The following is an 11,791-nucleotide window of genomic DNA, read 5'->3' on the forward strand; positions in this document are numbered from 1 at the left end:
CTTCCTCCCACAGTCCAAAGACATGCAGGTTAATTGGTGACCAGGTTTACTGTGAGCACGAATTGTTATTTGTCTCTATGTGTCAGCCCTTTGGTGACGGATGGGACTAGAACTGATGCCCCTGAAAGTCACTGATATGATGGTGTCAGTGAATGCAGCTTTGCAGTCTGTTTGATATGTTTTTACTACAAGGGTACAGGGTCATTTCTGAGGCTGGGGTACACCTTGGAATCAGTTCAGCCTGAGTTAAATAAGACCTTTAAAAACACTGGTGAATGGAAAGCCAGTGAGGGATCACATCCATGTTGCAGTTCTTGCCAAACCCACAGCTTGGTCTGTCCACACCGCCTCTTGTAATGCAGATTTTGATGGACCTGAACACAGTGACACCTTGAGGACGCCATGTAGAGTTGCTGCATAATTAACTGGTTGCCTTCCCAAAGTTAAGTGTTTCTGTGTTGCAGCTTTAACATTATCCTTATCCTGTTTTTGTTTTCTTTGCCCCATCAGCTTTCTTATGGCAGTTGTTTGGTGTCTCACATATGATACACATAATACACATATACTGTCATGAATGTATTATGAAAAACAGTATGCGTGTGGTGGGTCGGCATGTTGACTTTCAGGCCTAAATATCAAGAGGTTTCCTTGTTTTTCGCAAATATTGTCAGCATTTCCTGTTAACATTTTTGTGAGCTGCACTGATACAGGATTCTTCCCTCCCCGATTTCCACATTGCCTTCATATCAGTCATCACTGCACAAAGTGTCTATTCTGCGTCGTGGTGGTGAGACCATGATGAATTCTTCTCTGAAGGACATCTCAGAATTTGCTAATATAGAGGTAAATATGAATCTTGTGCCAGTGTGATCTGATATGAATTGTATAGTGGCATGTATCATATAATACAAGTGAGTTGCACAAAGAGAGAATATTAGATTCTCCATCAAACTTTATTTCTTGTACAAAGACTGGATGATGCATGACACCATGAAACTGATGAAACTGAATGAATGCTTTGCATTTTCCTCCATGTATGATGAGAGAAGGAACAAGTTTGCCAGACTGCCGAGTCTCATGACTCTGTTTCACAAACACGTGAATCACAAAAATAGATTTGGGCTTTTTGGTCTGCGACATGATTTAATGTCAGGAACTGGCATGAGGTCAAAATGTAGGACAAGGTTTGGCACTGTAGCTTCAACAAGCCTTTAAGCTGTTCAAAGCATAAATGCTGCTGAAGCGTCAGGTCACTGTGGACAAAAAAAAAAATACACATCACCAGTCAAACTCTGACCTTCGGAAAGAGCCATTAACACTCAAAGACTGATTTTCCCTTTTAAAAAAACTGCATGTGCTCAGAGGTTTTATTCTGCTAATAAATAAACCGCTTCTTTTTTGCCTTACAAATTCGTTCCATATCAATGTGTTGCTGTTCGCACTTTCAAAAAATAAACAGCCAAGAACAAAACTGCTGACATGGTTAAAATCAGGGCAGTAACACAAGTAAATACAACTAAACAGAACAAAGATGCAAAAGAGATATGAAAATATGACTGACGATTCGAGTGCTGGTGAGGTGGGAGGACATAATGACGAGGTGTGTTTTCAGTTTTTCTTCTTAACACAGACCTGCTTTTCTGTGCGTATGTTAAGACATATATGGATAAAACAACACATCAAGTGATGATGAAAGACTTTTGGGAAAACCAGCCACTGATGCTAATTAATTCCAGCCTTTCCCAGTGAGACCTCGGTCATTAAAGAGTCAAAGTTTGACTAAAATAAAAATACAACACAGTAAAATACTGCACACTTATACAAATGACCCAAAAGGCAGTGAGACAACACTGAGTCAATAGTGTGAACATCTTAGTGACTTGCAGAATAATGTCCATGACATCATATACGGTACAAACCACACAGTAATCCTGCGTGTTCAACGATACACAGCAATCCACTGGATACATGCACACTGACAGAGTCGTCGCAGCAGCATTAATCATACAAATTCCCATGAAGGCCGTCCTGCTGAAGGGCTCTGCTGCCTCCTTTTCCCTCCAAATAATAACCACGTGACAAACGAGGCCCAGTATATCAAATATACCGTGCTGTGGCTTCATACAGCTCTCACTGTATTGTGTTCTAAGTAAAAATTAAGTCCTTCTACAAAAATACTTTTTTGCTGTGTAAACTTTTGCAACCAAAGGCACTGTCTTGTCTTCCCATTCTTCTCATATAAAACATGCAGCCCAATCCATGCCCAGATCATGATGTGATTAATCCTGACTCTATGATCAAACCTTGACTTAGAAACTTAATACTAACCACAGCCTCGTCCCGCAACTTTACAACTGTACCTACAACCCTGATTCCAAAACAGTTTGGATGCTGCGTAAAACATCCATAAAACAGAATGTGATCATTTCCTAATTCGTTCAAACGAGTTGGGACAGGAGCAACTAAAGACTGGGAAAGTTGTGGAACGCTCCAAAAACACCTGTTTGGATCATTCCACAGGTAAACAGGTTGATTGGTAACAGGTGATAGTATCATGATTGGGTATGAAAGGGGCATCCTGGAAAGGCTCAGTCGCTCACAAGCGATCATCTCTTGTGAACACATGATTGGATAAAGGATGTTACTGCATGGGCTCGGGAACACTTTGTAAACTGTTGACAGTAAACACAGTTTTGTATTCTGTTATTATTTACATTTTACACAGTGAAGCAACTGTTTTGGAAACAGGGCTGTAATATGCTGGAGTGCCATACCTTTGCAGCAGTGCAGCAGCATTGCACATACTGAGAACAACTCCTTCTTGGCTTCACATAATGTGCTCAGCTCCTTGCTACAAAATACTGCATCCCAAGAAAATGCTGCCCTTAAAAGTAAAAAATATGTTCATCATACTTAGGCGGGAACAACAACACTGCTGCAGTCTCCAGGGTAACCTCATGTAGTTCAGTGTGAATAACTGCAGTTTGTGCGTGGAAACACAAACATGATCGAATGCTGATGATGATAAAACCTTCAAGGAAACAACAGGCGATAAAGGAATAGGTTCCCTTTGGAGAACTGTCCGTTTTAAGCACACAGATGCTCACCTGTGCACGTTCAGCTGAGGTGAAGAAAGAATGTCGTAACTCCAGTTTTCTGCCTCAAAGACGAGCTGAGACAAATCCAGCTATGCAGTGCACGGCTCACTGGAGCTGCTGTGCTTCTGTACGACGGCGTGTAACAGGCTCTGAAACTGGCCAAAGAGTCTGCACAGAAGCAGAGAACGGCCATTCATCATCATTTTTTAACGCCTGTATCTTGAGCTCACGAGGAATTTGATTATCAGATAACAAAGCTTGTTTTCTCATTATAATGGGTTAATATAACTTGAGCAAATAAATTTATCAATTTCAGTCTATTATGAGAAAACACTGGTTAGAGGCACAGTGTTACAGTATAAATTATCATCATTAATCATGTGTCAGTATTGGGAAGCTGAATGAAAACATGCAAACATATGGTGAGACGTAAAACACTGAGCTCGACAGAGCGTCTGTGTCAGTGTCTTGGGAGAGCTGTGGTGATTATGTGTGCACCTGTTTGTCTGATCTGTACACGGGCAATTCCTGCCTGTGTCAGTCCCTGATTGAAGAAAAGTCTGATGCATTGGCTACTCCTCAATCTGTTCACATTTAAACAGCTGATACTGAAAATCCTGATCTGATAAACATTAGAAGTAATAGAGATTCTAATTATAAGTAACCACACAGAGATATCATAATAATTAACTCATGACCTCCAGATAACGGCATTGCACGCATGGCTGTTCTAGGCTTCCGTATGTCTGAAATGTTTCTATTGATATAATTTAATGGATGAAGAAGCTGTCGGGTTTGTTGTTAAGGTGGCTTATTCGGTGTATTTATGAGGTATAACAGAATTCTACCTGTTTCTGATGATGCCATCCGTCATTAATATGTATTCTCAACATAAAAGTCCCTTTCATGCTCAACATAAAATTGCACTTTACACTTATGAGAAATAAATTAGATGACAACTAAAACTCGAGTGCAAGTACACTTAAAACTAGTCTAGCGACGCCTTTTCCCGTCCACCGCGTCCGTGTCCGAAAGCGTTTCCTGTGACATCACAAACAAAGAGTATGGCTCTGTGACATCGCTGCGGCAAGGTTTAAAACATCCTGCTACGAGGCCTGCGTGATCGTCACAGCTCGTCACGACACGACTGTGGCAGCGCAAATGACAGGCGCGGCGTGACATCAAAGTGGGGGTGCGGGGCACTCGGCGTGGAGGTTTGAGTTAGGGACTACACTCAGTGTGCAACACCTTAGGGACACTTGCTGTTTTCAAAATCAGTCTCTCAGCTGTCTAATGCCAATGTGTGTGCTTCTTGCTATGTTTTTGCATCAAAAGAAAAACAATAATGGATACTAATTACCTGGCTTCACCTCATTAGTGTGCTTCCTCACAGCAGCGCGTGTCCTTAACAATGTGCACGTTCAGTGTAGAATAAGACGAGTACACATCTGCAAAGCTCAGAACAAAGGGAGGTGTCACTGTTGTTGGAGTGTAGCATTCTTTCATGACATAAAAAACATTGTGTGTGTGTGTGGCTGCGTCTCTCTCATAGAAACGTGTCACTCGTTGAGGATCGAGTCCGGTCTGTCGTAGCCAAATAGCCTGAAGTCAGGTTCGTACAGCTTGTAGAGTTCTCGCCGCGCCTCGACAGGCACTGTGCTGAACCAGTCGGCCTCCCAGCTGCTGGCGGTGAGGTTCCTATTAGAGGTGGGGAACTCCACCACATTGTCCACCCGCAGCTGGCGTAGTAGGTGCTCGGCGTCCTCCTCAGCCGTCTCCAGGTGGCCCACAAAGTCATACTGAATCTGGCATGGATGGCAAAGCCGATACACCTGCCGCCAGTGCTCATTAAAGGGCATCTCCTTCTCCGTCTGAGGGTCCAGAAGGTACTGGATGAAGTGCAAGAAGGAGGGATGGACACCCACACCGAACGCCTCGTCCACAGAGGCAGGGGGCGTGGGCTGGTTGGCATAGCGCCGCAGCATGACCTGTGCAAAGCGCCGATAGAAGTCCTCGTTGGGCAGCTCAAACTTATTCCGGTAGGCGGAGATGAGGCGCACAAAGGGGTCCCGCACAAAAAGAAACTTGGTGTACTTCTTCAGCTTCACCTTCAAAAAAGAATTTAAAATTGTATTTGTATTATTATCACAGATATAATGGACAAATGAGACACCAAGACTGAATTAAAGCCAGCAGATGTATTAATATGATACTGTTATCATGATGCGACACCAGCGGAGGTAAAACCCAGTGCACCGGTGCTCAGGTGGCGATCACAGTGAGATGCTTGGCTGGATGTGTCAGCATCCAAAATGTGTATGTTCATAAAACAGCTCAGTGCGCCGAGGGATGTCGGGCCCAAGTGTGACACAGTGATGCATCTCTAATTTATTTAGCCCTTAGTGTGTCGCAAATAAAACATCAGGCAAAAGCAAAGCATGTTCCAGGAGAGGAGCTCATACCACTGTACTGAATGGTTTAAGCAGTCACTCACAACAATTCAGTAAAATACCAAACAGGTGCAGCCGTGAAGCTCTGCACCTGCACGAAGCATCACCGAGCACCTCATCCAACAAACAAACACAGCAATTAATGAACTAAAATCATCACCACATAGTGCACAACGGTATTTGAACAGACCTTCATGAGGTGCTTTGCAAACTTTCCGTAACGTTTCCAGAATTTGTTGAAGGTAAAGTGCATGCTGCTGTTGTGGACCAGGTCCCGGGGGATGGCCAGCGGGTCTCTCTGGGGAACGCCGTCCCGCAGCAGGCTTTCACTGAGGATTATCATGATGCGTTTCCAGTTACTGCACGCTACCTGAGAGGGGGGGTGGGGGGCACAGTATGAAGGTCTGTGAGAGCCTTTTACATGTTAACCTTCTGCCAGACCTGCATCATAAATAAACTAAATTTAATATTAACAAAGCAATAAAACATGTAGCCGTTTGCGTACCTTGGGAACATAGCAGTAGATAATACCGTGCCTGTCATCCACAATAAGGTGATCCAGTTCTTTGTTGGGAATGTCATCAAATGAACGGTTTTTGCCAGGAAACACCACGCTGTCATTAGCGCACATCTCCTGAAGCAACCTCCGACGCTGCTCCTGATTACACACACACACATTTATTCATTCATTATGCTCATTTTTCTTCCAGTGCCAAAACAAATGCATACAAATAAATGAAAGGACAGTAAATTATTTGAAAAATATTGATTTCAAATGCCTCTCTTCTTTCACGTAGATATAAATGGATTGGTACTGGTATCAAATCAGATCAGATTCTTGTTTACTTAAATCAGTGTGTCATGACTTTAAGGCCCTCTACACCCATGCTGGTGTTTCTACTTATTCTGGCTTAGACCTCTGCTCATGATTAAACTGGGTGGAGCTCTGCTGGTATTACATGAGGTCACCGACAAACATGAACCAGTTGGGATGAAAAAGCTGTAAATTCTCCAGCTGAAATGGGCGCAGCAAAATAAGTCAGGTCAGAGAGGTGTCAATCAAGCAGTAATACATGCCCACGCAGTCTAGTAAGCAAGGTACTGAGATTCAATATTACACTGGGACTAATACAGAAGTCCTCCCCCAGATGTTTTTTATGGCATTTTGATTTCTATGGCAGGAAAAGCAAAAGGTGGAACTAATGGCATTAACGATGGCTCTCTTCTATTTACACGTCCTGTTGTGCTGGTGAGTCAGCATGCAGCTGGGAGCTGCCATGAATGTTATTGTTTACACCAGCTCTTTTCCTGCCATGTCAAAATGTCTTCCGTGACAATTAAACATTCAAAGCGACCAGCAGAGACAATAATATTAATTATTTCAGATATTAACCTGTCTCTCACGGAGCTCTGCTGCCACTGGAGTCAGGTGAATCTTCCACTCCCGCCGCGGTATATACCGTTCTTCTGCTTTCTCCGATTGGTTGCTTGTGTCGACAGGGGCGGGGTCTGTGGGCTCGCCGGTTCCCGGCTCTAGGAACTGGTTAACGAAGGCATCGATGTCGGACAGGAAGGACGGGGTTCGGGAGGTTTGAGGCCGCAGCTGGGGTGGGGGGTGGTGCGGGATTTTGGGGCCCGGCGAGACGGGGGTGTGCAAATACAGATGGGAGGCTCCGACATCGTCCCAGTAGATGATGATCAGCAGGATCATGAAGGCCGAGCCCAGGACGACGAAAACGCGGAACATCCTGGATGTTCCCATGGCGACTGTTGCTTGCTACGGGGTCACCATGGCAACAGAGTCAAGGTCCAGGAGCTCTCTCTCACCATGGCGATAGATAGATGGCAACTACAGCGGAGTCCGTGGTAGGATGCACTGCAGGAGTGTAACTGGCCATCACCTCTGCTCCATGCCTGCAGCTCCCTGCAGACAGAGGCAAAAATCACTGTTCATGTTCCATCCTTCTCAGAGTTCAGTAACCACTTCCATTTCTAAAATCACATTATGCGCTTGACTCATTGTTGGCCAGCGTATTGAACAAGATGGAACACCAACACGCGGATAAGCTCACAAAACCAGCAGGGAATTCATCAGCGCAGAGAACAAAGACAACAATGACGAGCCAGGTTAAATGTAAAATATAATAACAGACCAAGGCTGCGGACCAACACTTAGGTGTTCACAAGTGCTTTTCAAGCTCTCCTTTTCAAGCGTCTAGGCAGAGTACCACACTCACAAAAGCACACAATAAAAACTGTGAGCATGTGAGCCAGTTATTCTGGATCCTGTTAATAGAAACTAGAGAAAATTGGGCAAGATGACAGTGGACTGGCTAAGTTTTTGATGAGGCCTGAACTGAACTTCTCCCTCACCTCTCCAAGCTGACCTCACTCACAGCAGTAAAATCACAAGTGGTTGTCAAATGTCTGCATGCCAGGAGGCTCTGCATACCACACAGTGCTAACTTCTTCACTGCACAAGCATCCCGCTGTACCCGTACCAGGCTGCCTATGGATTATGGTACAGCATCAGCACACTTTAAAACTGAGCACCTCTTGTTTGCAACCTTTGAAAGAGGGCCAATAGCAAACATTTTACACACCTAACCAAGACACACTCTGAAGCTTACTGTGCTCATGCAATGCACAAAACAGCCTATTACTGTATGAAGGGCTGCAGAAAGATAAGTGGTCTGGAAGGCAAAAACACAGCGTCTGTCAACCTTATCTCGATCACAATACAGGTTTCTTAATTCACTTTATCACTTTATCTTAAACCACTTTATCTCCAGTCTATCTTCTCCTTTCCGTCCTGTTTAAAAGTCTCAGGGCGTCATTTTTCCATTCCGACACTCTTCTAAATTTGGAGCTCTCATGCAACAGTACTCATATTATTTCCTCTTTCCTGAAGCTAAGAGGGGACCATTGACATGGAAAATCATCATTCCCCTCCCCAAAGGCTGCAGACTACACTCCTCTTCTTCTCTGCGCACCAACGACGAATTTACTGCTGCCCTGCAATGTAATATATGAGGAACTGGAGCCATTTCCATTTTACGTTACTTCAGTCCTCCACTACAATTCAGAGGGAAATATTGTACTTTTTACTCTACTACATTTACCTGACTAATTGTCACTGGTTACTTTACAAATTAAGAATCTAAAAAGAAAACATAGGATCATCTAATAAATTGTGATGCATTCTCCTGGATTACTATCCAACAGTACATAAAATACTGTGTACACAGCATAAAACATACGGAGTGCAAAAAAATGCAACATGATTACAGCTCCAGCTAACAATTCATTACCGATTCATCTGCTGATTACTTCCTCTAGTAATTAATCGTTCGGTAAAAGAAAAAGTAGATTCTCATCACATTATCCTTGAGCCCGGGGGGCACCTAAATGTCTTGTTTCTTTAGAGCGACAGTTCAAAATCTAAAAATATTAATCATTAAATAAGATCAAGAAAGGCTGCATATTTCCACACATGGAAACCGCAAATGGCTTTTTTTTTTAACAAAACAACAACTACTCAAATCAAATAGTTGCCAATCAACTGATTCATCGATTAATCAACTATAAATATAATCACACCCACAGGAGCCATTTGTCTGCACTGGCTAATTAGATTTTTCACACTTAGAGTATATTTGCCAATACTAGTTGCATACTTGTAATGGAGTATTTCTGCTTTTACTGAGGAAAAGTATCTGAATACTTCCTTCACCACATGCACAGTTGAAGCATTTAATCAATATTTGGAGTAAAGACGGCTCACGCGCCTTTCCGTGCTGATATGAGTATTTCTGGACGCCTGCTCGCGGTGCCTCCTGTCCCTTAAAAGTCGCCTTATAGGCTATTAATGACCATATATTAGTGGTTGGTCGCCCCTCAACTCACCGGGTTTGTTACGTTCGCCACCACCTCGACGCCGGTGTCACGCCAGCTGTGCAAACAGCAGATAAAGCCGTAAAGAGCAGCCTGAGCTCAGCCAGCGACAGATAAATCACACCGTCCTGTCCGCAGCAGCCGCCGGCGGATGCCAGACCGGACACAATGTAGCCTTTGACGGGGGAGCAGCGCCGCGGGAACGCGCTGTTCCTCACGCCGGGAGGCTTTCGACATGTGGCTCGGTTCACCAGAGCGTCGCCTGGTAGCTGCTGGTCACATTTACCGCGGGGGGGGACGATGCGGACAGGGGACGGAAAACAGCAAGCTTCCGCACGGCGCGCGGTGTTCCATCAATATACGCGGTCAGCGCCTACAGGCAGCGGTGTCAAAGTAGAGCTCAGCGTCGGAGCAAAGGTGCACGCAAAACAATGTCCTCGCTACTGAGAGGTGAAGTGTTACGCCACTTTCAAAATATCCTGCTAATAAGAAGAATAGTCAGAGTGGGAAAAAAAACAACACCTCCTCACCTCTTTCTGTGGCCGCGAGCTCCCTGCGCCGCGTCAGCTGCCTGTGATGAGAGCCCCTCTGATGTTTTTTCACGGAGATGGAGCGCGAGCACGCAAAGCACCGCGAGACTTTGCGGCTGAGGTTTCTGCAGACTGAGCTCACGAGGGGGAAAAAAATCACTTTTCTGGGTCAGCTCCAGCGTAACATGTCTGTACTCTGGGATGATTTATGTAGACAGCCTCTCCCCCGCTCCCCACCCTCCTCCCACAGGGGGGCGCGTGCTTAGAATAACCCGCTGTAGCCTACCCGCGAAGGCAAATGTCATCCTCACTCCAAAAATTAGAGCAAAACAATGGTGATGAGGAAATGTGGCTGTGGGGCTCTGTGTCTGTTTCTGTTGCCTCAGGCAGGCTGCTGCGCGTAAAATCCTGTTATTTGTGAACCCCATTTATCCTGTGACATCAAACGTAGCAAGAAACCTCTACAGAGCACACACACACACACACACACACACACAAACACACACCATCATCTGCTTTCCATCAGCATCACACACATCACCCCCACTCCTGATTTTACTCTCAGCACCGTGTTCTCATGAATTTGCTTAAAATAACTTAGTACCTTGGCAGTCATACTGCTTTGAACACACACACGCACACACACACAAAGACACACACACTCTGCATGAACACACCAGAGCACAAAATATTAACACAAACCTCCCAAGAGAAGGAAAAGTAGGTGCAATCAGATGTTTCATAACATCTTTTCTAAGTGCTGAGAAACGTGGACGATGAAAAAGTTGGCACAGGCTTGTATCGTCATATCATCATATCACATTTTAATCATGTTTATTATTATTACTTTAATGCATTATACCGCTTTTTGATAATGGTAATCACATTTTACCACACAAAGAGGTGAAAGTGCAATAGAGGTGCTGTGAATAAAAATGCAGTGGTGCTGACTGAAGTAAGGCTGATGCACTGTTTGTGTTTGCCGTATGTGGATGATATGAGCATGCCTCTCGCAGATGAGATTATCCAGCACCCTTATGAAAGCAGTTGCTCTAAATCCCCCTCTGGCCTGCCCGTTTTTGTCAAATTGGACCTTCTGGTGTCCTTTGAAAAAAAAAAAACTATTTATATAAGCTGTAGAAATCAACAGTGACCAGAGCTGGTTTACTGAGTTGTAGGTAATACTGATGAGTAAACCTACAAAATGTATTTTTACATGAGTCCAAGTCTGAGTTAAAATCAGTGAGCTTGGAGGATATTTTGCAAACTTATGATGTATATTTGCATGAAATACTGTGCTGGCAATCAACAGCTTGTGTGCAAACAGCATTGGACATGAGTTTAAAAGGCAAAATGCTTGATGTAAAAAAGCTAGAATTACTGCCTCGTGGGTGTACGCCTGCTCCAACCAGTCAAGTGACATTTACATCCATGTACTGAGTCCAAGGTGAAATGGTTGCTATCACCATACTGACATGTATGATTCCAGTGAACAATGTCCGGTGACAGACATGCTGTCTTCACTTAGAGGCTATTTTCACAGAGGAGCACAGAGGACTGACAGAGAGCTTCATCACATGGAACCAATGAGCTTGCTGCAAATAATCAAACTGTAAAAGGTGGATGCTTCACACACATCTTGAACCTGACAGAACAGAAGATCTATACAACAGTTTCAAGGTGTGAGCTATGGTGTTGCATAATGGCCAGAAAGGTTTTTTTTGCACAAAATTATAATGTCATAGCTTCATCATTTTATGCTATGAGATGTTTTTGTGAAATTTTGTCATAATGAGCGTGTGAATTCCTGAATTATGGC

The 11,791-nt window shown here is 44.1% G+C and overlaps 1 protein-coding gene across 3 annotated transcripts; it reads right to left on the reverse strand.

Annotated features, from left to right (window-relative positions):
* Positions 1 to 986: 986 nt before the first annotated feature.
* LOC121620711 (carbohydrate sulfotransferase 12-like) lies at positions 987 to 10,029 on the reverse strand. 3 transcript variants are annotated; one of them, XR_006007585.1, is made up of 6 exons: positions 9,973 to 10,029; positions 6,942 to 7,472; positions 6,054 to 6,206; positions 5,739 to 5,918; positions 2,775 to 5,206; positions 987 to 1,253 (listed from the first exon to the last, which is right to left on the reverse strand). XR_006007585.1 is itself a non-coding variant. In XM_041956871.1 (5 exons), the coding sequence occupies exons 2-5, from the start codon at positions 7,308 to 7,310 to the stop codon at positions 4,658 to 4,660; spliced, it is 1,251 nt and encodes a 416-aa protein (XP_041812805.1). In that variant the 5' UTR covers positions 7,311 to 7,472; positions 9,973 to 10,029; the 3' UTR covers positions 2,619 to 4,657. The 3 variants fall into 3 exon arrangements, 1 of the variants encoding a protein (XP_041812805.1); XR_006007586.1 differs by lacking the exon at positions 987 to 1,253 and having other exon boundaries at positions 2,619 to 3,266; positions 4,459 to 5,206; XM_041956871.1 differs by lacking the exon at positions 987 to 1,253 and having other exon boundaries at positions 2,619 to 5,206.
* Positions 10,030 to 11,791: the final 1,762 nt, after the last annotated feature.

Source organism: Chelmon rostratus, chromosome 17 (genome assembly GCF_017976325.1).
Source record: "Chelmon rostratus isolate fCheRos1 chromosome 17, fCheRos1.pri, whole genome shotgun sequence".
NCBI lineage: Eukaryota > Metazoa > Chordata > Actinopteri > Chaetodontiformes > Chaetodontidae > Chelmon > Chelmon rostratus.

Bases quoted from the DNA above. Each gene is read 5' to 3' on its own strand.
- LOC121620711 (XM_041956871.1), bottom strand. From the start codon at position 7,310: ATGGGAACATCCAGGATGTTCCGCGTTTTCGTCGTCCTGGGCTCGGCC. The intron at 6,207-6,941 runs GTTAATATCTGA...GTGTGTAATCAG, and splicing joins CAGAGCTCCGTGAGAGACAG to GAGCAGCGTCGGAGGTTGCT. The intron at 5,207-5,738 runs GTCTGTTCAAAT...TCTTTTTTGAAG, and splicing joins TTGCAAAGCACCTCATGAAG to GTGAAGCTGAAGAAGTACAC.